Genomic DNA, 27906 nt, shown 5'->3' on the forward strand with positions numbered 1-27906 from the left:
AAAGTTGGCGCAATCTACTTCGGATCTTTCCCTGCGTGTCTGTAAGGGGCCGTGGGGGTGGCTGCCTCGTGCAGCCTTCGGACGTTTCTTGCGTGACCTCTTGGCTCTGCTCCTGCACCCAGCACCCCACCTTCCAGCTCCCACGACCCCGCGGCCCCAGCGCACATGCACCTGTTCCATTTTCTCCCTGGAGGGGCCCTTGACTGAAAAACCGCAGAGGCGGCTGCAGTCGCTTTAGCTGTGCTGGAACCACACGGTGCTGGAAACCCACTGCGCTCCCTTGTCTGCCCTGGCACCTGCCGCTGTGTTTCTCCACGAGGCTGCCCTCCTCCCACCCCACCGCACCCCGCCGGTGCTGTATCTGGTGACTTAGAGAGTAACCCTGTACTGTCCTGTACTTGGAGGAGCGGCTGACCCTGCCCTGCCTTCAAGAGGCTTGTGGACCGTCAGGGGGCCTGGCCAGCGCTCCAGGGTTGACCAGATGACACAGTACAGACAAAGCCCCAAGTGAGACCCCCCAGCCTAGCCTCCCCCTTCACCTCCCCTGCAAAAGTGGAACAAGGCGGGTGCTTAGCCTGAATGGGGTGGGGGACAGGGGCTTGGGATCTGATCCTGGAACACGGTAGGACTGGATGGGAGGCAGGCACCTCACACTTGTCACCTCCTCTTTTGTATGGGTGCTATCAGTGGCCTTGGCTCAGGGCAATGGCGAGAAGGCAGTGCAGTGGCTTTTAGACCAGCTTCTGACCCTCCCTCCACCAGAGCAACAGGGTGGGATGAGTGGCCTCACTTGGGGCTTTGCAGCTTTCTTGTGCAAATTAGAAATCCTCATGTCTAGGATTTTGAGAGAGGGACGGGGGGTGGGTGTTAAAGGCAGAATTGAGAGGAACTGGGGCCTCTCCTCTAGTGGAGGGGTTCCGAGAAGTTGGGAAGTTGGCTGGATTGCTGGGATCTGGAGCGGCAATTTGGAGGATATATTAAAGGCACTGAAATCTCCTGGCAGGAGAGGGGGTTTGTTGGCTACTGGCTGGCGGCCTCGTTGGGCAGTTTGGGAACCCCCAGCCTTCCTGTCTGTCTTTGTAAAACGTTCACGTCAGAATACCAGTTGCTCAACCTGGAGAGGCCTCGTGTCCACACTATGTCTTCTTATTCTGGGTGGGGAGGTGTCTGAGTGGTGGCCCCTGCCCTCTCCCATTAAATCTTTCATATTGACAGAAGTTGGAGCTCGTTGCCTGCCCAGGCCCGGCCTCTCTTCCCACTCCTTGGTATCTGGGCAGGCACAGTTTGCTCTCACTGACTCCATGGTCGGGAAGTACAATTACCCCTGAGAATGGTGCTTTTCAGACTCCACACAAGTCACAGTACAGTATTGGGGAGCGAAGTGGGTTTAATGGGTCATGATTAGCATTTTAAAAACCAGAATAAGAAATATCAGGGAGCAAGGCAGATAGGCAATCAGTAGTGTGTCGGGAAATTTGTTTCAATTATATGGGCAGTTGTGCTGTCTGTGTAGTTTGTGAGTATAAAATCACAACCTAAACGTATGTTTCGTGCTTTCTTAAAAAAAAAAAAAAGATTTTATTTCTTTATTCATGAGAGACACAGGGAGAGGCAGAGACATAGGCAGAGGGAGAAGACATGGGCAGAACTCCATCCGAGGATCCTGTGATCATGACCTGAGTGAAAGGCAGACACTCCACGACTGAGTCACCCAGGTGTCCCCATATATTTCTTACCATAAGTCTTATTCAAAAAGTTTAGAAAACCCTGGCTTAGAAGAGTAAAGCATCGTGTTCAGAACTCACAAACTCTTAGACCGGGACTCCTCTTCCGTCAGCAGATCTGACATCTTACATAAACCTAATACGCAGGAACCTTTAAATCTTACCATGTATCCGTGGTTTTTAAACTCTGACCACGACCCACGAGAAGAGAAGAAATTCATTATACATCATAACTCGGTATATACATACATATGTGTACAATACACACAGTAAAGTTTCATGAAATAATACCCTTGCTATATGTGATACATACATTTTTCTTTGTTTTATTGAATAGCAAAAAAATAGCCAATAAGCTACATGTTAATAATGCACTTAACTTACTGAGCACATTTATTATTTTGGCTCAGAATTTTAAAAAGGATAAAGAATGGGAAACTTCTCCATGCAAGAGTCCATCTTTTGAAAGTAAGTTCCGGTGCACCTGGGTGGCTCATTCAGTTGAGGGTCTGACTCTTGATTTTGGCTCAGGTCCTGATCTCAGGGTTCTGGGACTGAGGGCCCAGTCAGCCTCTGTGCTCAGCAGGGAGTCAGCTTGAGGATTCTCTCTCCCTATGCCTTTCCTCCCACTTAAGTGCACTCTCTCTCTCTCTCTCAAAAATAAATAAATAAACATTTGAAAAAAAGTTAGCAAGTTCTTGGCCTTTTGCAGTAGGATTTAATTTGCAAAAGTTAAATAGACATTTCCTAAATCAGGTTCTCACATATTGTGCCAACCGACACCTCCCTGCATTCTCTAGCTGAGCAGCAATGACCTGGAGAATTGGACTTTCCTTATGATTTATGTCAGAGGCACCAGCCATGCTAGAATTACCCTCAAGGCCAAGCCTGTCCTCCTTGGGAAAGGAGGCATGTTTGAACTTGAGAAACGTGAATGGCTTTCCACTGCTGAGTTAGCATAGTTTGCTTAGAACAGCCATAAATCCAGCAGAACCGTGGCCTTTTTCCAGCTGTAAGGCAGCTGCAGAGAGCAATAGACAGCAGAATGGAGGCAGTTTTGAGATTTGCCAAAATGGACTGCAGAGCCTTGGAGAAAAGAAAGTTGTAGTCACAGCACACTGCACTGTGGAAGGGGGAGGATTTGCAAAGGCCTCCAGTTTGCGTAACAGAGTAGAGGAGCAGGCATCTTGGAGTGGAGTCTTGGAGGGATGACCTTTGACCGGAGTAGGGGGTGGTACCCAGGAGTGCAGGGTTGTGAGGTCACAGACATAGGCTGCCAGTAGACGCGATCAATAGGTGCTGGTTGAATATCTCGATCGGTGATGCAATTGAATGAAGTGGGGTAGTGGAGGGTGTTAAGCGACCTTGAAGGCTGGTGGGCGCTGGCCATGTAGGTTGTGGGACCAGGGTCTGTTGAAGGGGAGTCTCCAAAGGCAGATGCCCTACCTGGGTCAGGTGAGCTCTGAATGAACATCTGCACTGGTCTGACTGGAGACTCTTCAGACTTCCTGGCTTCAAAGAAAGCTGGTCTGAGGGACACCACCCTTGTGGGAAAAGTGTGGAGAGACCACAGGGTAACAATCCTGAGGGAGATCCCTCCATGGCGAAGGCTGTGCCTGTGGAAGTCTGGTAGTGCCGTTTCTGTGCTTGTCCTGGGGCCTGCAAGCACGAGGTGGGTGGACTGCGGGAGAGCCTGCAGCCACCCCTGTGGGAGGCAGATTCCTAAGGTTTGGGGAGGGTGCTGGTGGCCTTGGAGAAAGCGCTTGAGGAGGCCAGATTCTTGGGGCCCAGTGGAGGAGGTGATGGCCTCTGAGGAGGGCCAGAGCGCATGTCCGTTGCTCTCTCTATCACTTCTCACTTCCTCCTCACACACTCAAGGCAGCCAAACCTCAGAATCCTAGCTCATGGGGGATGCAGCTTGGATTTGACCCCAGGCCTGCCTGATGGCAGACCCTTTCGGATGCATATGCTGTCTGCTTCTTTTCTCTGCACAAATACATCCGAAGTCGGCCGGCATGCAGGGACTCCCACTCTGGCAGAATGGGTGCAAGGCGGTCTTGAAGACCGGCTGTGGACAAGAGTGTCTTCTGCCCCAGGACTGTGAAGGCCTCATCGTCCGTTCGGCCACCAAGGTGACTGCTGACGTCATCAACGCAGCAGAGAAGCTCCAGGTGGTGGGCAGGGCTGGCACAGGCGTGGACAATGTGGACCTGGAGGCTGCAACCAGGAAGGGCATTCTGGTCATGAAGTAAGTCGCGAAGCCCCCGGGGTGGGTGTAGAGGCTCACCACGAGTGGGGAGGGGGACACTTGGGTTAGTGAAGACCGGGTCAGAGTAAGAAGGGCTCCCACGAGGATGCCTGGTCCAGGCGGAGTCCGGACAGTCGGGTCTCGCTCACAGCGTCCTGGTTCCCCAGGTTTTGAGGAGGAGGCTGTCCTTGTGATCTCAAGTCACTGGACAAACCCACCCCACAGACATCTGCGCTGCAGCCTGGTTGGGGAATTAGAAGAATGTTTGTTAGTGAATCCATCTGCATCCCCTGTTCCAGGGATACTCCTCCCCCTCCGCTGCTGTGTCTGGAGCAGGGTTTTCCTAGGCTCTGCTTTGCTTTCCTGCCCTGTGCAGATGCACAGCCTTTGCTAGTTGAGCGGCTCTACATCCTTTCCTTTCCTCACTGCCCTCGTCCTTCAGCAGCCAGGGTCGCAGTTTCTCTTTCACACTCCAGGGCCAAGAAGGGAAGGGTGAGGGCTGTTTTTGCAGAAACTCAGAGCAGAGGTTGTGACTGCATGCCAGGGCTGGGCCACACATTCCTGGCTCCCGGCTGGCCCTTAGATGATGTGGCCAGGTCATTGTTGCCCACTTCTTCGTCCTCAAGCCTTCTCCCTTCTCTCAGGAATTCAGCGTCCCCAAAATTTCCCCTCCCTTCTCTCCTCTTATAGAGCATGGGTGAACTGACCGGTCATCTGACTGAGGTCAACATCCAACCGAAGAAATGTTAAATGGTTAACCCCGTCCTACATTCTTCCCCTGGACACAGAGGCAGAGCCCTCAGCCCTGCACCCCTTCCTACATCCTAGTACAGCCTGTTCGCAGGGTTAGGCAGGAAGCTCAGTAGAAAGACAACTCTGAGAATCCTTTACTCTTGACTTTTTTGGGTGGGATAAGATCTCTTGCCTTTTCCTCCTTGTAACTTTCATTTCCAGAAATGAAAAGATCCATAAAAAGAAAAAAAAAAACGGTAAACATGTGTGTTAATAAACAGTTCAAAAACCAAAAATAAAAAAAGAGTGAGAGAGCCTTTGAAAAAAGAAAAATGGATTCATGGATTTCAGCTGTATTCTCCTTTCTGTGAAATGGGCAGAGTGAGCATGGCCCTTGTCAACATGGCCCTGTGCATTAAGGTGTGAGGAAGCGTTCTCACTTTGGAACTTGTTGAGAAATAGGAGAAGTCAAACAGGTGAAGATAAAAATCCTAGCTTTGTCACTGATAGAGGCTGGGCTGGGCAACTAGGTGAAGGTGTGTAGGCAGTGGGCTGACGTGATGTGACGGGCTTGCTCACGCATCTTCTGCACAGCCTCAGTAAGATCAATGGCATAGAGTAGCGGGAATCTGTGGTTTCGGTGGGCAGGTAGATCCTGAAACAAGAGGGAAGAGAAATGCTGAGCCACCCACATATCTCCCCATCGAATGAGACACTTCTCTGCCTTGGGAGAAGGGAGTGTGGGTAGGAGGCCAAGTGTGTTGCTCTACCTGAAGTCCCTCCATGTGAAACATGCAGCCAGGGCAAGGGGGTTTCCCTCCCCTGGGTTTAGGGCAGGTGTCCATCGGAGAGCCCAGGTTGGAGGCCTGCGGGTTGGGGGTTGGACTTAAGAGCAGGTGAGCAGAGGGGGCAGGAGCCTGAGCACACTTCACTCACGGCCTTCTCTTGGGACAGGAGTGGGAAGATGGGCTCTGGACGCACTGACATCCCCTCTCCTCTTCCATCTTTAGCACCCCCCAATGGGAACAGCCTGAGTGCTGCAGAGCTCACCTGCGGGATGATCATGTGCCTGGCCAGGTAAGTCCATCTTCTCAGCAGAGGCAGCCTCTTCTGTGTCCATGATTACGACTCCCCAAATAACGTGCCCTGAAGAAGGGTAGAAACGCTTCAGCCTGACACTGTGCAGACAGCCGAGAATTTTCGAGGCCACCCATCTTTATGGGACATTCAATATAGTGGTCCTGGCACACAAAGGTCAGACAGCTTCTCACAAATGAGTGGAGGGGGGGGCGTTCGGCATGGCTGCTCCTTACCTGGGAGCAGGCTCACCGAGAAAATGATTATGTGCCATCTTCCTCTCCTCCTTGGTCATTTCCTGTGTCCACGCCATCCTCCGGCTTCTTGCACCTCCAAGCCTCACAAATATGGTTTCTGCTCCCTGGAATATCCTTCTCCATCATCATTTCTTTTCCGAGTCGTTCTAGTACTTATTACACTCGTTATTAAAAATACAACTTCACACAGGTTATAAACAGAGGCAACACGCAACATTTTTATTTAGTTCAGAACATTATTGAGTGAATTAATGCCAAAATGTAGCAACCTCCATGCCTCAGAGACTCCTCATACCCCAGAGGTCCCAGACTTTGCTGCACATTGATAACATCTTGGATCTTGAAACACTCCTAATGCCTGACTTGCGCCCCAGAAATTCTGATTTCATTGGTATGGGATGAAATTTGGCATAGGGATTTTTAACAAATTTTTGATTTTAGGAGTTTTAGATATAAAGAAAAGTCGTAAAGATAGAAGGTCCCACATATGTCATACCCAGTCTTCCGTATTATTCACATCATACGTTAGTATGGTGCATTGGTCACAATCAATGAACCAATGTTGAATTATCAATACATAACTTTCAACTGAAGTCTTCCCCATCATCTTTATCCAGATAACTCTTGTTCTTCAAGATTAAGCTCGAGTATTAGCTCATCAAGGAAGCTCTCTCTGGATTCCCCCCACTGGGCTGTGTCCCTCACTGACTGTTCTGACCCCGGGCTTACCTCTGTCACTAACCTTTCAGATCTTTATTGTGATAGGATGGAGTAAGAACTGCTCTGGGATCCCTGTGCCAACCTGTGGATTCTTAACACAAGGGGACTCAAGTGGGGAAGTGTCTTGCTCTTCCAGCAGGAACTCTGGGGGGTGTGGGGCTCTTGAGTAGAGGGCACAGCCTAAGAACCACCGGCTGTGGCACAGAGTGTACATGAGCCTTACTGTATTGGGTAGAAATGATGGCATTGAGCCCTGCTGTCGAGTAGGCAATTCAGGCACCTGTGTGGCCAGTGGGGAGGGCGAGGGGCCGGTGGACAGGGCAGGGAGTTCACTAGGTCCCTTCACACAGCCTGGGATGCTTAAACCAGGGGACCCTGGCAGCCAGGGCTCTTTCTCTCTCTACTCAGGCCTGAAGCTTCTGGGGCCAAGAAATTACTGTTTTCCCCTCTGGAGACCTGTTCTCCCTCCTGCTGGGGCAGGGTCTGGAGGAGCTGACCTTTGTTCTGATGCTCCCCAAGATTTCTACCTGAGCTCTTAAGTCTTCACTGCTACTCACTGGCCAGTGAAGAGAGGAGAGGAGACTGGAGAAAGCAAAGAGCATGGGCAGCGTGCACAGCAGAAGGGACCCAGCCAGGACGGGGTCCGGGAGCTGGCTGTCTGGATCTCCCACAACATCTGGGCTGGACGTATTTCTCCCAGAGAAGCCCGATGCCCTGGTTTCACTTGTGCTATTAAATTCAGTGCTGGTTTTGGTTTTGTTTTTGAGTTAGGGACTGATCTGTCAGCTTTCTATCTATTTAATTCTCTCATTGGTTTTCTGGAGGTGGAAGGGAAGGCTTGGGAGCCAGAAATCATTTTTCTCCTATTGCAGGACCAGCTTTGTTTAAGAGAGTAGATAAAGTGGAATGATTTCAAGACAGCGGCCCATTTCCAACCTCTCACCCAATGACCTCACTCATCAAAGATGCATCAAAACTAAGAAACAAGCACCCTATTGAGGAGGAATGGAGTCTCCCACACCTTCTGGTGTGTCTGCTCAGACTGCTTTTCCAGCAGGGCAGCAACAGCAGAGTGGGAGTTCTGGACAGAAGGTTGAGAGCATTGAGCAATGTGGGTGGAGAGGGGGCCTGCATGGGCCTCACAGTGGGGGACTTTGAACTCACAGCAGGGGCTCCTGAGGTCTAGGAGCAGAACAATGACACAGAAAGAAAGAGGAGAATGCAACCTGCTTTGAAGTCATCTCTCCCACCTTACCTTCTCTTTCTCTAAGTCAGGATGGCTACCATTCAGTTCTTGGGATGCCCCTCCCCCACATCATGGTCCTCCCCAAACTGGCCCGGTGGGGACCCCAAAGTGCCTGGAGAGGATCCCTGAGTGGCCTGCTATCCCGTGCCCCACAGTGCCACATGCAGCTCTCTTAGATGGCACCATGGGGCCAGGAGGGCCGAGAGCAGGACGTGAGCCAGACCTGAGAGGAGCCAGGTGGGCTCTGTCTCACTTGGTCAGGGGCAGGTGAGCGGGCTAGCCTTGCTGAGAAGGGGGCACTTCCTCAAGGCAAGTCATTGTCCTTGCAACATTCCTGAAACGAGGACCCTCTACTGAGGATGATGGACCAGAGCAGCCCACCATCCGGTGACGGAGCTTCTTCCCCAGGAGGCTTGTTACTGAGGCTTTGGGAGTTTGCCCACGAGATCCCAGGAGCACAGATCCCCCGTCAGCTGGACTCGCAGATGGAAGCATGTCCTGGCGATGTGTAAACATGAGAGAATGCTTTTTTATAAGAAATCCGCAATGGAGCTACAGGGACATTATGTTGGAGTCTCTCCCTCTTACACGCGCGCGCGCGCACACACACACACACACACACACACCCCACTCTGAGTTTTGTGGCCTGCAGGAAAGACCGCATTTAAATACCGAGGAGGCTCACTGCTGGGAATGTTCTTTGAGTCCATTCAACTACTTCCGATGGGGTGATGTCCTGCAAGATGTTGAGTCCCCAGTTGTCTCCACGCAGTTGTTGTGAGCGTTACATGCGCTAAAGCATCTCCAAGCATGTCTCATGGAGTGTCTAAAGTAGAGCATGGACTCCTTAAACATTTTAAACGTTGTTTCCTGTCTCCCGGATTCTCTTCCAGAGAAGCCTGGGTGACCACATCCCACGTGACGTAATCTTGTCCTCTCACCTCTGACTCTGCCCTAACTGCCTCTGTCCCTTCCAGAAACACGTGGAGACTCAGACCCCCCCCCCCCCCGCCGTGTTAACCAATCAGAGGAGAGAGGCTGGGCTGGGGGTGGTTTGGAGAAGAGGTGGTATGGACTATAGCATCCCGTCCCCCCATTCCAGTGCAGCCTGAGACTGCTGGGGTTTCAGGAACTCTCGAGGAAGGGAAATACCCAGCTGTCTGCTGATACGGTGGAAAGTGCAGGTTGCGGGCTTGGATGAAAGAAGAAAATGAAAATCCGTGAACTTCTGGAGCACTGGATGTTCTCAGAGCCCTCAACACCCCCATTTTGTTATCCCTGTGAACCGTGGAGGACTGGTGCTTGCTTTCTACATGCTTGTCACTCAGCAGTTGACTGACTCTCAGACTCCCAGCTGGGAACAGAAATCCTGGGGCTCCCACATCAGGTGTGCCTGACAGGTTTTCCTCTGCTCCGCTCCGGGTCTCTGTACCCGAGCTCTAGACCAGCCTGAGCCTGGTTCGCCCTGGGAATGACTGACTGACAGAGAGGGTGGCTGTGCAGACCTCACATCACCTCCCATGTCGGCCCACTGAACCTGTCTGTCCTTGCAGGCACATCCCCCAGGCGACAGCTTCCATGAAGGACGGCAAGTGGGAAAGGAAGAAGGTGAGCGGCCAGTCCTGCCTCGTCCCGCCCAGCTCGGCGCCCGAGGCCTCACTCCTGGGGCTTACTCTGGCCGCGTTGCCTCTTGCTTGTTTGGTTGCAGTTCATGGGAACAGAGCTAAATGGGAAGATCCTGGGAATTCTTGGCCTGGGCAGAATTGGGAGAGAGGTGGCCACTCGAATGCAGTCCTTTGGGATGAAGGTAAGAGGTTGGTGAGGCCCTTTGGTGTGGGGCTCCCTGTAGCAGTTTTGAGAGAGGCAGGTTTGCTTGAGAAAAGGTAAAGGCTTTTTCCTAGGAGGGGCTGACCCTCCTTCAGAGCCTCTACCGAAGTAGGCGGTGTAGCCGGGGAGGGCAGGGATGTTGGCCTGACCTCAGAGTCCGGGCATCCTTGGTGGAGGTCCCTCCGCTCTTGAGTCCCAGCGGAACAGAGGGGCTCGTATCCTGTGCTGCTTCGCCTCTGCTGCCGCAAGGGCTCTTTGTTTTGCTGTGTCTGTTGCCTGTGATAATTCCGAAAAACAGGAGCACATCTGTAGCCTTATAGCAGGGCCGTTATCCATCCACCTTCTGGCTCCACTCCACAGTCAGAAGACGTGGCAAGATGATTGTGCAAATGCCGTGACACGATGTTAATCCCGTGGTGGCTGGAGCACGCACGCATTTCTCAGCAATTCTCCCTGACCCCTGTTTCCCTCCAGGACCCTGCTTTACCCTATTCTGGGAACTCAGTGGTTCTTCTGGTCAAGGGAAGGCTGTCATCCAGAGCAGTGCCACACCCTGAGGCCAAGCCAGGAGACCTTGCAGAGCGGTGGCCCCAGAGCCATGGGAGGGGACCTGTAGGGGCGGGTGACAGGGTGGCTAGGTGTGCTAGCAGACATCTCCTTGTTCACTCCTCGTGCCCTCTCTGCCGTGGGGGGATGATATATTCAAACTGCCGCCAGGAAGGCTTTCGTTAAACATAAAAAAAAAAAAAGCAGTTTTGACAATCAGATCATTTCTAGAAAACTTTACATGGAGCTGCTCTGGCATTTCCCTTCTCTTTCCTTCTTCCTCCTTTCTCTTTGTCCCCCCAGCTTCATAGAGTTAAAGGGAACCCTACGGATTAACCCTTAATTTTTATATTGATGTCAGGAGTTTGTGAATTTTGCTGAGGCCTCCAGCAATGGAAGGTAAACAGGTGGGCATCCCATTACACCACGCGAAATATCTTCCTCTCCCTCCTGTCCTTATTCCCCCACACACTTATTTACATCAGCCAGACATCTTCCTAAGCCTCCGACGTTTCTCTAGATCCCGGAGAGGGGCCTGTGGCCCAGCAGGATCCACTGATCATGAGAACAAACCAAAGCCAGTCCCTCCTGTGCAGGGCTGGCCAGGTGCCCTGTGCTGCAAGGAGAGCTTTTTCTTCCTCTTCTGTGAGGGATTAAAGTAAAGGCTTAGCTCACCTGGAATTCTGATCCTCTAAAATCAGGGGCTGGGGGTTAAGTAAAACTCGGAGTGCCATACTCAGACAGGTGAGCGCCTCATTGATGAGACAGAGACTTGGGGACAGGCTGTTTGGCCCAGCTGCTCCTCTGTTAAGTTCCCTCCCCTTCCCCACAGCGCCACAGCTCACTGGACTCTGCTTGCTCAGGAGCCTTCATTATCAAGGACTTGAGACTTTGGGGGAGTGACTTACCCAGACAAAAAGCCCCACCTCGTTTGCTGAGTGAGGGACGTGATCAGTAAGCTTCTGTGCTCAGCTACTCAGCTGCTGCCAGGCTGCTCCCGAGAGGCTTGGAGGGATATGGATTCTGAGCATCTCAGTGGAAGTGGCTGACACCCCTCAGACATGTGTTTGATCAGAAACGTCTAGAACCTGTTCATGAATGTCATTCTGTGTGTCCAGGCATACCTCACACGACACGCCCGAATTCCCAGCGTGACTTTGAGGGTTTGCGTGCTTTTGTATGTTGCAGCACGTCACTGCTCCCCTTGGGGGTTCTTCTGTCTGGATATCTCTGGCCGGTCCCTGTAGGCTATCCTGCTTCTGGGACATGATCTTTATAAACCGCTGAAACACACCTTGAAACGGTCACCTGCCCCCTGCCCTTGCCAGCAGCCCCGGTCATTTTGCAGTGGCCCAAGTGGCCTTTGTTCACGCTCAGGGCTCACTTTGACTGCGCTTCCTAACTGATACCTAGGCCCAGATGAACTTTGCACAGGGCAGACAGATTATGGACCTGCATCATCCAAAGCTCCTCAGTTGGTGTTTGAACATTTGGGGAAGCAAGATTTTCGAAAGTGCAAGGAGGGAAGATTCTAAAACAGGCTGTGAAAGAGTTTATCAGCATCCAGTCAGGAAACCATGCTCAGTGTTCACTAAGCACAAGTTGTTTTAAATTGGCCTTGTTCTCCCTTTAGAAGCCAATATTAAACCGATCGTCATGGACGTCCTTAGGGGTCTTATACCTGGATGATTTAAAATTGTATTTTAATCATGTAATAGGTGAAGGGATTTTCACAAAAATTGAAATCTAGATCCTCATCTCCTTGTTTACCACCCCAATCCTGGTCTGCTGCCAGTCACCTGTGAGGTAACATCAGTTTGCTGTGTATCATCTCAGACTTTTTTCTGTGCATTTATGTGGAACACATAGAGTTCTTTCCCATTGTGTGTGTGTGGGGGGGGGGTTGTGCCTATAGAAAGTACAATACTGTACATGGTGGTAAAACATAGATCTTGGAATAAATAAATTTATCCTATTTGTAAACTCTTCCATGGGGTTCTGTTGTGTGGACGAATTGCTTTTATTTGGCTTCTTCCTCAAGGACAGATGTGTAGATTGTTTGGAAATGTGGACTTAGTGAGACATTGGTGAGATCTTCCCTGACACCCTTGGGGTTAAGATGGAGACTGTGATCTTGGTGCAAAGGCTTAGTAACGGGTTGAAGGATAGCTCCGTCTCAGTCTGAAGGGAGATGGTACAGGATGACGCAGGGCTATGCCTTACCCATCCTTCTCATCAGCGGTCTGGGTGATAGGAAGCAGGGGGAGGTGATTAATTCTTAAGACTGTGTAATCATATCCTAACTGATGTGAGAAGGCTAGCATGGTTGGGCATCCTAATAAGAAGTTGAGCTAAGATACCTACCAGGACCCTCTATATGGGCCCCCAAAGCAACCAAACACATTTGGATGTAGAGGTGTTGTTAAAACCCTTTTCTAGGGGAGGGGACCTTGGGTTGACAGAAAAGCAGTGTGGTTCACAGTGGCATGGCTAATAGAAAAGGTAATGTGACTTTTGGTAGCATTAAAAGAAGTATGACTTCCAGCACAGGGACGGTGACATTCCTTATGGTCTGTACTTCCTAAGGAAGGATTGGAGGCACTGGGGTCACAGCCCCGTCATGACTTGGGAGGCCATCGACTAGCTCTTCTATAGAAGAGTCATGCTCTCCAAGGAGTGGATCCAAGGAGGACCAGTAGGTACAAGCCATGGGGGACAGAGCTCCAGCCAGAGCTGGCCCCAAATGGAATGAGAGAGTTAGTCTCCCAGTACTGCAGATACTCAACATGAGACTGGCTAAGCACCTGGCCAGTATATGAGGACGAGGTGTGAGCATGGGCAGAGAGGTAGAAGCAGATGGCCTTTAAAGCTGTCATAGCTCTGAGCACCCATTGCCCATGGGCTACGAGTTTCTTTATCTGAGGAATAGTCTTTAGCAGGGAGTTTTTTGTGTGATCATAGGAAATAGAGTAAAATTATTAAGGACTGTGGTTTGTTACAGTAACTCGTGGGCACACTGTAATTAAGACAGAGTGGGACCAGAAGGCATAGGGCACCCTGAGTAGTTCTGGTTGGGTGGCTCGGGCAGTGCTGCAAAGCACGTGAAGATATTTTGATCACCCCTTCCTTCCCTGGTCCTGGGATGTCCCCTGGCCTATAATCTGTCCCCTAGGCTGTTAGTCACTAATTAGGCTGGGTAACTAACATCCAACCCTTCCAGAACATCGTGATTTAAGAGTTGACCCCTTTGTGTCACAGGAGCAATCAACAGAGTCCCTCTTGTGCTCAGACGTTGGGTAGGGACTGCCCCCTTTCCTTTCCCGTCCCTTCTTTGTCACTATCTGCTCCCTCAGGGAAGCGGGGATCCTAGACCTTAGCTCTGCTAGGGAGCTCAGCCACCTGGCTTCCCACAGCACCTGGCGGGGGCGCTGTGTGTTGGGGAGAGAAAGCCCACCTAGGCCCCCATCCCAACCAGACAGGCCTGGAGAGGAATCTTCACGTGCCGCCACCTGAGCTACCTGACTTGCTCTGAGCCACATGGCACAGATGTGGGTGTCAGAATCATTCTGGCCATCTGCAGCCTGCTGGTTGTCGGAGTCATCTGAGTCTGATGCTCCATGGTGTTCTTTCTGCCTGGAGCTTTTTCTCAACCCATTTGCTGAACATGTTATGTTGTACATTCTGGAGACACAACTCATTCATGCCAGCATGCCCGCTAGAGTGTTAGCAGGCCAAGCCAGCCAGCAACTGAGCCTTGCACTCTTACCAAGGTTTCCTGTGAGGAACAGGCCAGGATCTCCTAACGGTTTCTTGGTGGCCCGTGTTGTGATGAATCTGAAGTTATCCCAGAGGGATGGACATTGAACCTGAGGCACCAGATGTCACCAATTCTCTCAGGCCCAGCTAATGTTTACTGAGGTCTACTGTGTCAGAGACTGTGCTTGCAGTGACCCCTGCAGGGTCAATATTCTTATTCCAGGTTTACAGACAAGGAAACTGAGGCCCAGGAAGGTTATATGGTATGTTTGAGATAATAGGACTGGTAAATGGTGGAGTCCAGCTTGAGCTCCAGGTCTCCTGACTTCCGATCTAGTACGCTTTGTCTTGCATCCCCACCACGGTCTTCATGCCTGATCCAGGTGAGTTAGACGGTCTCTGCTCTGTCACTGTGCTCGACCTTCCTTGGGATGAAATCTCCTCAGGATGCTCCTAGCTCAGTCTGGTAACTGGAATTCCTACTGCGCCAGAGTACTGATTTTTTTACATTCTTCCCAGAGCCCCAAGTTCTGGGAAGGTACCTTAGGGACATGGGGATGGGACCCTAGAGAGAGAGAGTAAGTGGTAGGGCTCTGGGCCTTCACCTCTGCAGCTCTGATCGTTTTTTATAGTGGGTTTCTGAGTAAGATGTCATTGTGTGAAGGGAAGAGAGTTCTCATCTTCAGCCCGAAGAATTAGCTGTGAGGCAGTAGGAGGATGTGATGATTAGGCTCCTTTCCTGGAACCCCTTCACCGTGAAAGCCTCCTTGCTCTCAGGCATCCACTGTTAAGCCAGAGGCCCAGGGGAGGTGTAGTCATCCTCGCAAGGCTGCCTTCTATGACACCAGCTAGGACGTGGCTCTGTAGTGCCACTTGAAAAGCTGGGGTTCCCCTGCTCCCCAGCGTTAGGAGCCTGTCCTGAGGCTGGGATTCAGGTGGAGAACCCCTTGGTGGCTCTCCCTCAGGCTCCTCCGTAGGGCAGTCTTCAGAGGGTACATACCTGGAAGTGCTGCAACGTGTGAGTATCGGGACATCTGACCCGTTCCAGGGTGCGTTAGGACCCTACTCAGACATTGTTCCCCTGGGCCCAACCATATACTCTTTCGACTCCCCGCAACGTGGTCTCCTGGTGTAGGAATCCCAGCTCCTAGCCGTGTTCAGCTGCCATCTGCCCTGGGTCTCCCGAGTGAAAACTGAAAACCGTTTCTCAGCCGAATTCTACCCTGCAGTTGTCTGCAGCCGAACAAGAGAAAGACAGCTGAGTCAGACCCTGCTGACCGCTGTGGAGGATGCGGGTCCCCTCCTTCCCCGTCTGCTCCCCACCAGCTGCAGGCACCCAGCACAGGGTGCAGGCACCCAGCACTAGGCCCGGCTCCGCCCACGGGACCCTTCCTCCCAGCGCTCCGTGCAGCTTCTGGACTCCCGAGAGCCCCAAGCCCCAGAGTGGCGGGAGCTCGCCTCCATCGGGGTCAGCTCTGTGACCTCTGCTGGTGGTCCCCGTCCTCCCCCGCTCACGTGAACGAAGTACATCTGGATTATAGATGAACAGGGCCCTTGTTCCAGGCAGCCCTGAGCTGGCAGACAAAGAGCACTTGTAAGGGATCCTCTCTCCTCCCCTGGACGCTGCTTGTTCCCCCGGAAACGAGTAGGTTACAGCTGAGGGGGGAATGACCACTGGGGCTGGTGGTTGTGAGCTTTCAATCCTACAGCCTCTCCCCCAAAATCTCCCCCTTGGCTTTGCTTCCTCCACAGGCTGATGATGAAAACTGTGATCTGAAACTTGTTCCTCATTCACGACCATGTCAGTCTCTTCTCTGCAAGGGCGGAATTGGTTACACAGGAATCCTCTTTGCCAGTATTTTCGAGATGACTTTTCTGTTTCCCACAAGGAAATTCATGATGAGCAGGGGAAGCATTACAAAGCACAGGAAAGCATAAAGGAGAACAAAAATGAGTTCCACCACACAGAGATGATGATGGTTTCCAGTATTAGGCCTTCTGTTCTGCTTGTTACCTTTTGTTCAGTGCCAGGCCGCCTCTGAACATTCTGGGGTTCGCCCCTAACATTTCAGGGTTAAGAGAACTGTCTTTTCAAGGAATATTGAATGACTGAGTGTTGGAGCAGGCGATGACTTTGAAATCATCCACCCAGCTCCTTCACTTCGTACTGAGGACCCAGGTCCAGGTCTCCTGGGTCAGCGTCCGTCCCTTGGCTCCTGCAGCTGCATCCTGCCTTCTTGAGGACACGGATGCCTTTGAGATTGTTAAGGCTCCTACGCCTCTTTCCCACAGTGGGTGCTGCGGCCCCGGCCAAGCCGAAGGTGACCAGACAGAAAGTGGATTATGTCTCTGCTGTGTCAAGAGGTGGCTGCGTCCTGGTGGTTGTGGATTCTTCGAATCCCAGCTGCTGGTGCTGGCTTGATCACCTTTAGAGGCTTGCCCTTGCTGAGGACATGTGTGACTGGTGCCCGACACTGTTCTGATACAGGACATGTTTCCATTGACTCTACCCGGTTGCTCAGGTGGGGCTGTGAGCCCCCTGACCTCACCCCACCTAGAAGGGTGGGCACCAGGGGTGCAGGCTTCCAAATCCAGACATTCTTCTTATCCACACTCGACCATCTGCCAACCATGCGACCTTGGTTGAATCATTTCACCTCTCTGCCTTAGTTTCCTCGTTGGTAAATCGGGGCAGGCAGGAATCTGCCCAGAGGAAGGTTCTTTCTGGGACCTGTGCCTTCTATGGTGCCTTGGTGCCTCCTTTTTTCTCCTCCTGATCCTCGCTCCCTATTCCCTGTCACTCCTGCCCTGTTGAAAGGATCCGTCCTGAGCATTGAGGCCTCTGTGTGGTGAGTCACCCAGTTATGCCTTCCGAGACTAGATGCATTTGGAGCCTTCTGAAAGGGCACTTCAGGATGGGACCAAACCTTGCCCGCTGGCGGGTCAGCACTCCTCCCCAGCGACCGGTCTTGGTCTCCTTGCCTGCCCTGCTCTGCACCGCTGCCCCAACCTACTTCTTTCTCAGTCTGTGCAAGAGTCAGGGCCCCTGCCTGTTCTCTGGCCCTGAGGGTCCTCGGCTGTGGCCAACCTGTCCTCTCTCGCCTGGTTATACCCTGCTAGTGTAGTGTGTCTCTGCTCCCCACGTGGCTGTCCTGCCTCTCCTGGGTTCCCTGTTTGCTAAAGGTTCTGAGCTCCCCCTTATCCAACCTCACACACGCACATGTGCACACACGCACATGTGCACACACGCACACACACGCTGCTCTTGCATCTGTTCATGGTTAAGAGCTCGGAGGTAAACAAACTCCCTTCACACTCTGGGCCAGCCCCTCCTAAATAGAGAGCCCCACTTTGTTCAGCTCTAAAGTAGAATAGTATCAACCCTTGTTGTATTACCGTATTTGGACAGACTTAGCAGTAGTACTTGGTAAATGCCCGATAAATGGCCTCCATCATAATGATACCAGTACTAGTAAGGAACAGTGACATTTGCTCGTCTCTCTCTCGTTTCTGACCAGACCGTAGGGTACGACCCCATCATTGCGCCAGAGGTCTCGGCCTCCTTTGGTGTCCAGCAGCTGCCCCTGGAGGAGATCTGGCCTCTCTGTGACTTTATCACTGTGCACACACCTCTGCTGCCCTCCACCACAGGTATGTGCGTCCCTGCCTGTGGGTCGGCCACGGAAGCCACAGACCAGAGAAGGGTGGGCCCTCAGCCTGGGCCTCCGCAGGCATGTGGACTAGGGCCCTCGAGCATGGAGTGATGCTCTGCTAGCTGATCCTGCATCCCACGGAGGAGGGATGAGCTAGCTGGAAATGCATGGCTCGACACGTATGACCCGTGACCACATGGTATTTGCTGGGGCCGCTGCTGGCCTTTCCGGTTCCGGGACTTACTCAAAACACTAGGATCTCCGGGACTCTAGGATGTTTCTAGACTGAGTTTGGTCTAAATCCACAACAGGGCCTTTGCCCCCGAGCCTGTGAGAAGGGAGAGGTGAGACCAGAGAGGCTGTCGGCGTGTGGGGAAGGAGCTGGTACGAGGCAGGGAGGGCTGCTGGCACTGGTGCTGGGGTCCCGGGCAGCAGTGCCGCAGGAAAGCCCTTCCCTCCTTGCAGGCCTGCTGAACGACAGCACCTTTGCCCAGTGCAAGAAGGGGGTGCGCGTGGTGAACTGCGCTCGGGGAGGGATCGTGGACGAGGGGGCCCTGCTCCGGGCCCTGCGCTCTGGCCAGTGTGCTGGTGCCGCGCTGGACGTGTTTACAGAGGTGAGTGCCTGGTGGAGGAGAGGAGCGGTGAGCAGAGGGGCCCAGGGCCGAGAAAGCCCAGTGTGCACGAAGAAGGTCTTTGCCTTAAGGAGGCCTCCATGGCACTCAGGAGGAATTATGTTGCCAAGAATAACACCTTTGTGGTTTGGGGAGCCCTCCGGAGTGCGGTGCACAGGCCGCCGTGTGGTCTTTGCAAAACTCAGATTTTAAATAGGGCCCAGTTCCTGGTCCCGGGCTCCCTGCGCTGCTGTCCTGTTGATGACTGCAGGGAGGACCGCGCGGCACATCCGTTCTGAGGCTGAGGGTTTGCGGCAGAGAGAGAGCATTTGGGGCCGGGTTTAAGGTCTCTTAATTATTGACCGAGGTCTCTGATGAAATGAATCCCGTTGCCAAAAAGACATTCTGCCCAGTGTCTGTTGGCTTTCCTTTCCTTCGTGTCTTCTGGGGAGGGAGGGCAGCCTGAGGCGAATGGCCAGAAGGGGTCCCCTGTGCCCTGGGGGCTGCTCTCTGTCAGAGCCAGAGACCCCGTCGTTGCTCGCCCGAGCCACCCCCCCACCTTACACCAGAGGAATGACGGACAGTGCATTTCCAGGTGGACTCCAGCATCACAGATCCAGGGCAAAGAGCAGGGATTTTGGCTTAGGCACTGGAGGGTTGCTGGATATCTGCGGTGGGGCCCTGGCTCGTCCCCGGCCCTCTCTGAGCACTGTGTTGCCCTCACTGTGTATTCCCTGTCCTGAGCACGCAGGGTTTATACTCCTGGTCATCTTTCACAACTAGATGGTAAGCTTCTGGAAGGCAGACGTGCGCCTGGCCCTCTTTGTACTGACGTTCCCGATCAGCACCTTCCCCTGCCTGTCTCTGGCCTTCTCGTGGCACCTGCTACCAAGTGCACAGCACTCCCAGGCCCAGGTGGCCAGACAAGAGGCCTGAGAGACATTCCCAGGGGCGATACATTGTGCTCAGTGAGCAGAGGGGGTGGGCAGAGGTGCCCAGGTGGACCACCTGGCGTGGTGCGAGCCAGGATGGGACAGCTGTGCAGAGGGCCTGGAAGTGCTGCAAGGATTCAGGAGCGAGGGGGAGCTCGAGGCAAAAACCAGTAACAAACAGTAGCTTCACTGGCTGAGCACCTCCTGTATTACTGGGGTGCAGTCTGCACGACAGTGTTTGGTTCTGGGTAGTATTCACCCATTTTATAGATGGAGAAACCGAGGCTCAGAGAGGTGGAGATTTCTCCAAAGGCACATAGGTCTAAGCGGGGGAGCCGAGATGTGCATCCCGTCCTTAGCCCTGTCCACTCTGCTGTAGAGAGGTGTTGACGAGGAACCCGGCTGTTGAAACCAGAGACAGAAGGCGTAGAACCTTCTAGCAGAACCAGAGTAGAAGGCATCCTCGGCCCCACGCCTCTCCTCCAGCCTCCCTGGGCAGGCGACCGAGAGGTGTCTCTCTCTCGGCAGGAGCCGCCACGGGACCGAGCCTTGGTGGAGCATGAGCGCGTCATCAGCTGCCCCCACCTGGGCGCCAGCACCAAGGAGGCCCAGAGCCGCTGCGGGGAAGAGATCGCCATCCAGTTTGTGGACATGGTGAAGGGGAAATCTCTGGCAGGCGTCGTAAGTATGGCCAAGTGGGCCTGGGGCCGGGAGGTCGGAGGGAGGAGCCGAGGCCCGGGAGGGCGGGTGGTGTCCGGTTTGGGGCATGGTGACAGCTCTGGCGGGCAGTGGTGTGTTGACCAGATTCGGCCCTGGGGGTAGAAGATAAGGCCTCCTCTGGAGCCAGGCTTCTGGGTGGGGCGGCGGGAGCCCCGTCCCGAGCTTTCCTAGTTGCAGCCTGGTTGCAGGGAGGCGGCTCGGCCCTGCCGTATTGTAGCCTTGGTGCAGAGATTGTGGCTCTTCCCAGGGCCCGGGCTCCAGAGAAAGGCTCCTTTGTTCTCCACATGCTTTGAGAATGGAGGAGCGTGGCCTGGGCGATACTGGACGCCGTGGGGATGGCGGGTGGGGGCCGGGGCTGGTCCTTGACCTTCCTGGCTGACCCTCGGCGTGGGGACTTTCATTGCTGAGGACAGAGCAGTAGCAGGAAAGACACAGGGTGCTTTGTTCAGCCTGCCAGGCCTGGCGTGATAGCCCAGCTCGCCGGGCCACCCTGCCTGCTACACCCCGAGAGAGTAGGGGAGCCAGCTACTCCCCTGAAGGACCCACAGGACGGCGCTCAACCACAACACGTGGCCCGTCCACCTGTGCCTCTCCCTTCTCTCTTCTGCATCTCGCGGCTCCTCAGTGTGGGGGACACTTTCTCACTCCCTCTGCACATCTCTCCTCTGAGCAGCTCTCCCCAGGTGCCGTGCTGGGACCGAGGCCATTGCCAGCCAGTCAGGGCTGCACCTGTCCCTCTGCAGCCCTTTGCCGGGCAGGCCTCTGCCCTCACTGTTGCAGCCCTCAGGGGTTACCATGGAGTCCGTAGGCGGTGGTGGCGGTCCAGGCCTTTTCGTGAAGGGGGCTCCTTACCACCGGCTCCATCAAATGGAACCATAGACTGTTCCCATCTTATACCAGAAGTAAACTCTCTTGGTCAAAGGCCTTCAACTGGGGCAGATTTAAGTCTCCACCCAACGTGACAGGTTGTCCTCCAGTAGGCTTTTAGAAAGAAAGACAGTTGTGTCACATGGGAAGTCCCTCCCTAATTCTTCTCTGCATCTTCCCCCGGTTTGGTTGTTACATTAGACACAGACTCACATTAGGGTCGGGGTGGTGCTCAATGGCGCCTGCCTCTTAGAGCCCTCCTGTTGGTTCTCTAGACCTGCCGTGAGCATCCCCGAGTCCACAGGTGCTGCCCGGAGGACACTTGCCTCCAGCGGCAGCAGGCTCAGCCCAGCCCACTGGCCCATGGCCCTTCCTCTCTGCTGCCAGCACTGGCCTTCCTTCGTCCCGCCTCCTGGTCCACGCTGGTCCTTTCTGTATCCTGTTGGAGAGGAGCAGAGGAGCCCTACCACAGGAGCCCCAAGCCAGGCTGCCTGCCTCCTTGGCCATTTCCAACACCAGCAGCCTGTTTGATTTATATCACACCCCAGGTTTCGAATTAAATCCTTCTTAGACTCCTTGGTTCTCTTTACAGTTTGACTCACAAAAGTGCCCAATGCTTCATTCAGAGCCAGACCATCTTGAACCACAAAATGGAATTGAAATTGTGACCCGGGACAAGCTGGCTTTGTTATCAAGCCCTGTTGGGACGGTCCCGCCGTTCAGACCCTACCCTAGACTTACAGCTTTAGGAGGAAATGTGGCTTTTGTCTCCTTTAGCTGCCTGGCAGGCCTCCTGGTTGACTCCACATGGGTCAAGATTTGAAGAATGATAGGATCATTAAGAGTATGTGAATCCAGGGGATCCCTGGATGGCTCAGTGGTTTAGCACCTGCTTTTGTCCCAGGGCGTGATCCTGGAGCCCCGGGATCGAGTCTCGTGTCGGGCTCCCGGCATGGAGCCTGCTTCTCCCTCCTCCTGTGTCTCTGCCTCTCTCTCTCTCTCTCTCTCTCTCTCTATTATAAATCAATCATTCAATCAATCAAACTTAAAAAAAAAAAAGAGTATGTGAATCCAGTGACACCTGGGTGGCTCAGTGGTTGAGCTTCAGCCTTTAGATCAGGGCGTAATCCGGTCCGGGATTGAGTCCCGCATCAGGCTGCCTGCGAGGAGCCTGTTTCTCCCACCGTCTGTCTTTGCCTGTATCTGTGTCTCTCATGAATGAATAATTAATTAATTAAAAATATGTGAAACCAGCTTTGCAAATTGTAATATTTGGTCAAAGTGATTAATGACCGTGTAAACACTCACTTTTTTCTTTTCCTAAGCTTTTATTTATTTATTTGACAGAGAGAGGGAACCAGTGCTGAGCAAGTGCAGAGGGCGGGAGAGAGAGAGAAGCAGACTCCCGGCTGAGTAGGAAGCTGATGTAGGGCTCAATCCCCAGGACTCCGAGATCATGACCTGAGCAGAAGACAGTCCCTTAACCGCCTGAGCCACCCAGGCGCCCCCACTTTGTTTTTTAATTGAGGTGTAAAGTAAAAGGGAAGGCGTCTTGGAGCCACCTACCCCTCTAGGTCCCAGTGATCCGTGACTCCCCACACATCTTAAGTCAAAGACCACCTTCCTTGTGGTGTCCAGACCCATCATCTCAGGAACAACCGGTCTCCTGTGTAAGGGGTGAGGTGGGCACAGTTTGTGGGGGTAGGGTGTAGAGAAATGCCTTTTTCTCCCTTCTGGCAATTTTGTGCTCTTTTCTGGCTCTACAGCTCTCCCAAGCTGAAGGCACAAGTCTTGTGGTGGCTAATGGAAGTGGTCTCCACGCTCCCCACCCCAGGCACCCGAAACCAGGACAGCCCTGTGCCTTCTGCTCCCCACTGTGGAGCTGTGCTCAGGAGCCCTGCCCTGCCTCGTGCTGACCTCAGCTCTGCTTCCCCGTTCTGTGCAGGTGAATGCCCAGGCCCTTACCAGTGCCTTCTCTCCACACACCAAGCCTTGGATTGGTCTCGCAGAAGCTCTGGGGACGCTGATGCAAGCCTGGGCTGGATCCCCCAAAGGGACCATCCAGGTGGTAACACAGGGTGAGTTGGGGACACTGCAGAGGGAGGGAAGAGGTTGTGTCTGTAGCAGGTCCCAGACAGCGAGGGGCTGGGAAAGGACTGGACATAGCTCTTGTGACGCCAAGTCCCCTGTTCTGTCTGCATAGGGCTCACTCGCTACCCAATGAGGACAGAGGGGACAGTCCAGAAAATACTAAGAAATACGTGTGATTTTCACAAGTCACGATTGTATAGTATTCTTAAGATGCACATGTTCTGCATGCAAGAGAAACCTCCATGAGAGACAGTTTCATGGGAGAGGCAGTAGGATTGGGGGAGGGAGTCCCAGCTTAAGGGACAGGATCTTGATTCTGGGTTTGACCCTGTCTCTGTGAGATTTCCCTTTGTCTGAACCTGGGTTCCTCACATGTAAAGTGAGAGTCGGGGCGGGTGTGCCAGATAGGGTGGTGGGACAGGGTGTGCCCCGTGACACGGTAAGGTGGGTCCTGAGGCGAGCTGATGGTCCCCGGAGCATTGCTCAGCTGGGGGTGGGAGCAGAGAGAGTGGCCTCGGTCTCCCTTTGCGACTGCAGGCTCCGGCCACTTTCCCAGTGGGCCCAGCGTAGGCAGATGTAGTTGAGAGACTGCGCAGGGCTCTAGTTCCTACACCCGCAGAGGCTGGTCCTCCTCGTGGCCCGTTGAGCATCTGCTCACGTGGGAAGAGCTTGGGGGTGGTTAGACCTGGGCGCTGCTAGAAATAGGGGAGGTCAGAGCTGCGGGATCCCCAGAGGAAGCAAGGCAGGGAACTGGGTGCCTTCCAGAGGGAAGCGGAACTTGGCCCGCAGGCTGGGGCTTGGGCCCCGGGCAGTGAGGAGTCCCTGACCCCAGGATGGGTGTCAGCGCCCTGCCCGCTCCTGTGCTGCTCAACAAACAGCAACCTTATTGTAGGTTCTCTGTCCCCAGGGACGCCCCTGAAGAACGCCGGCAACTGCCTAAGCCCTGCAGTCATTGTCGGCCTCCTAAAGGACACTGCCAGTCAGGCGGATGTGAACTTGGTGAACGCCAAGCTGCTGGTGCAAGAGGCCGGGCTCAGTGTGCGTGGCCCCCGGAACGCTCCTTTCCTGTCCGCCCCGCCCCCCTGTCCCTCCCTTTGCAGAGCCTGCTCGCCCCTGCTCCTGGAGTGGGAGCCCGGGCAGGTCCCGCTGTTGACACCGGCCGCCGGGCCGGGCAGCCGAACCTCCCCGTCGAGCAGCGGGAGTACTGCCTTCCTCGGAGCGTTGCTAGGAGTGAACGAAATACTCCTGCAGGTGCTTTGTGTAGGCGTGCCCTGTGCACGGCAGGGGCCGCGGCGCCCCCATTGCACAGCTGAGGGACAGGAGGAGCCGGAGCCGGGCTGTACCGGCCGCGCTGGAGGTCGCCCAGCACGCTCGCCTCGGGCTCCATCCCGTGCTCCTTCGGCCCCGGCACCCAGGTTCTCGATCAGCTCGCCAGTTCTGGAAGCTCCGCATAGCTGCTGAGCGCCCGCAGCCCCGCGCCTCCCCTTTGGTGCCTTCCCCTCTGCTTCCCTTGTGAGATCCCAGCCTGCGTCTGAGCCGGGGGCAGCTGGCAGGAGCAGTGGGCAGCGGAGCTCCCGGGGCTCCCCCCCTGCTCCCCGCCGCACTGGGCCACTGACCTGCCCGGGAGCGGAGAGCCGGAGGGGCCGGGCTGCCCCTTCCTCCTCCTCCCCAGCTCGCACCTGCACCTGGACCCGCAGATCCCTCCTGCCCCCTGAGGGCGGGCGTTGGCTGTCCCGGGCAGAGCCCTGGGCCCTCTCCTGCAGCCCCAGTGGCTGAGCGTGTCCGCCAGGCTGGCGCTCCGCAAAGCGGTGTTCGGGCCGCGGAGGGGAGAGGCCATGCAGCTGGGAGGCCTAACTGCGTCCTCGCCTTCTCCCTGCAGGTAACCACCTCCCACAACCCCGCTGTGCCCGGGGAGCAGGGCTGTGGGGAATGCCTGCTGACCGTGGCCCTGGCAGGTGCCCCCTACCAGGCGGCGGGCTGGGTGCAGGGCTCGACACCTGTGCTGCACGCGCTCAACGGAGCTGTCTTCAGACCGGAAGTGCCTCTGCGCAGGGGCCTGCCCCTGCTCCTGTCCCGGGCTCAGCCGTCTCCTCCTGAGATGCTGCCCACCATGATTGGTGAGGAGGGGTCTCGGAGGGCTTCCCGTGTCCTTGAAGCTGTGTGTGCGTGTGTGTGTGTGTGTGCGTGTGTGTGTGTGTGTGGCGGGGGGGGGGGGGTCCTCTCCAGGGATGGGGCTTCCTGGACCTTTGCTTCCTTTAGTCCCACCCCCTCCCTCAGCACATTTCTGTACCATACAGAAGATCTGTCCTGCCCGTTCCCAGAACATTTGGGAAATGGATGCAGAGCTCAGAGGGCAAGCGCCTTCTCTCCTGTGTCAGGGCCCGCGGCAGAGTTAGAGCCCCAGAGTCCCTATTAGCCGGCCTGCTCACCGCGGTCAGCACACAGCGTGCACCTGCCTGCAGGGCTGCGTCTCGGAACTCCGAGCCTTTGGGTGCAGGTTTCTTTCTTCTGACCGCAGGCCCTGGGGGCCAGCCTGACTGCAACAAAGCATGTTGGGGCGGGTGCTCCAGCAGCTGGGGGCATCTTGAACCTGCCTCAGGACCCTGGCACCGGCCCACTGGGAGTTTTGGAGCACTTCCGGGCTTGACGGTTGTGTCCACAGACCTCGAAAGGCCTAATTTCACCATCCTTGCCAACTGACCAAAGGAACTTTCCCCTGTTTCTCTCCTTTGCTCTTGGTCTGAATAAATCTGATGACCGGCATGGCAGGAGATTGCTCTAGCAATCTGTGGCTGGCTCATTCCTTCCCTACCTTGCGTGATGGTCAGGGGATTCCTAAAGGGTCTCTGAGTAGTGAGGGAAGCTGGGCAGATGCCCTGTTCTTCCATCTCTTAGCGCTTTGTTTCTGACCCCATCACCCTCCACTGCAACTTTGATCACAGAGGTCCACGGGTTCCGACCCCATTCCCAGCCTCTTTTTCTCCTTCCCCCCCTGCCTTGTGCCAATCAGCGGTTTTCCCGTCTACTTCCCAGGCCTCCTGGCAGAGGCAGGCGTGCAGCTGCTGTCCTACCAGACCTCGGTGGTGTCAGATGGGGAGACCTGGCACGTCATGGGCATCTCCTCCCTGCTGCCCAGCCTGGAAGCGTGGAAGCAACATGTGACCGAGGCTTTCCAGTTCCTCTTCTAAGCTCTGGGGGGCCTTTCGGAAGAAACCTGGCCACTGGGATCCAGAGAGAGGAGGTCCACATTCCTCAGCTGACACTGCTTACTCTGCAGACCCTGGCTGACCCCTACAGAGAAGTGATAAGCGGCCAATAAAGAGCCTACGCCCAATCTCCCTGTGCGTCTCTGTTATTACCCCGAGGAGCCACCAGAGGGGAGCCGTGGGCCGAGTTTTGGGCAGCAGGGAGGGCAGGTGGTGTGGAGGGAGGTGGGGGTGGGCAAAGTGCCCGCCTGGCTGTGTGCTCAGAAGAGGGATCCCTCTCCTGTCCGTCTCTCAGATTAGTCGAGGCATTTTCACAGGAAGTCCACTCGGTATGTCCGATCCCTCCCATCTGGGGATATACATGCACATTAACAAACATACCAGCAAACATGCAGCGCACTGCGTGCCCCGGACCAGGGTGGGTGATGTGCCCAAGAGGAGGGTAAAACCCAGACCTTTGGCACAGCGGTCCCCATTCGGTGGGAGGGACAGCACACAGAGGCCGCGGGGTGTGGGGGTGTGTGCGAATTCGGTGGAGTCCAGAGGAGTGATTTCAGCTGAGGGTGGTATCCGAGGTTTGGAAGGATTCCTGAGGGGAGAAGTGCGTTAAGGGGTCAAGCATGGGAGTAGTTGCCTAGTTCACAAAGCCAGCTCAGTACGGGGGGACAGTATATTCCTCGACTCTTCGTCGATGATTTTCCTGAGACGTGACAGAATGGCACTCCCTGAGCCTAAGGGCTTCACCTGTTAAGGAAACGGTTTCCCCCACTAGCAGGGGGTGATCCCTCCCTGGCTTGGGCCGAATGGCATCTGTTTTCGAGACTCCCGTGTGGACCGAGAAGGCTGGCCTGGGGCAGCTGATGGACACTGGCGGCTGTGAAGCACCCCTCTGGCCTCCGTGCTGTGACCGAGCAAAGGGTCCGTGGGAAGCCCCCGCAGTCGGGCTGCAGCGCGTCCGCAGCGCGTTCGGAGAACAGGTGTGTTCCGACCTGGCTGCAGCACGCCCGGAAGGGGGAGGCCTTCAAGGATCGTTTACTTCTCCTGAGCCTTTGTTTCCTCCTCAGTAAGAAGGATGGGGTGCCTCAGAGCCCCAGTGAGGGTTAAAGGGATGAAGACGTGGTTCATGGGAAGGGCCCGAGGCACTTGGTGAACACGAGTGTCTTCATCCCTTTGCGAGTGGGCAGCAGGTCCTCCTTCCGCCTCTCATTGAACCCCTCGCGCTGAGGACTTCCCTTGAGGGGAAGGGTCCCCTTGAGGGCGATCCAGGACTGCCCTTGATCCCAGAAAAACAGGAGGGACTGATAAAAACGGGGTGAAACTTTGAGCTCAGTATTCAGGTCTCGGCCTCGTTCCCCGAAACGCCCGGCCGGGCCAACACTGCGGAGGTAGAGCATGTTCTGGGCGCTCAAGTTCTGGAGCATCGCCCAGGGGCCGCCTAGCCCGGGTGGCAGGTGAAGGCTGGGACAACTTCCCGGCACCCCTGGCCCGGGGCTGTCCACGGAACTCCCAGGTCAAAAGCGTCAGGATTTTGAAATCCAGCAGAGGAGCTGTTTCCTCGGGATTGCTCTTGGCTGCGGCCTCTCCTCTGACCTCACTCCGAGCGCAGCGTCAATCCTGTTCCCTGGCTGGGAAGCAGGCGGGGGCCCGGCCCTTCTTCACAGCCCTTGCAGCCCCCCAGCTGATGCGGCCTTGC

The 27906-nt window shown here is 54.7% G+C and overlaps 1 protein-coding gene across 1 annotated transcript; it reads left to right on the plus strand.

The window, feature by feature from the left end:
- Positions 1 to 3537: 3537 nt before the first annotated feature.
- Positions 3538 to 26341, plus strand: LOC119877194 (D-3-phosphoglycerate dehydrogenase-like). Its single transcript, XM_038562408.1, has 13 exons — positions 3538 to 3972; positions 4272 to 4498; positions 4696 to 4725; positions 5715 to 5781; positions 9558 to 9612; positions 9713 to 9811; positions 17652 to 17784; positions 18252 to 18400; positions 19858 to 20010; positions 22862 to 22994; positions 23915 to 24045; positions 24887 to 25124; positions 26041 to 26341. The coding sequence occupies exons 1-13, from the start codon at positions 3668 to 3670 to the stop codon at positions 26193 to 26195; spliced, it is 1875 nt and encodes a 624-aa protein (XP_038418336.1). The 5' UTR covers positions 3538 to 3667; the 3' UTR covers positions 26196 to 26341.
- The last annotated feature ends 1565 nt before the right edge of the window (positions 26342 to 27906 follow it).

This window comes from Canis lupus, chromosome 17 (assembly GCF_011100685.1).
Source record: "Canis lupus familiaris isolate Mischka breed German Shepherd chromosome 17, alternate assembly UU_Cfam_GSD_1.0, whole genome shotgun sequence".
NCBI classification, from domain to species: Eukaryota; Metazoa; Chordata; class Mammalia; order Carnivora; family Canidae; genus Canis; species Canis lupus.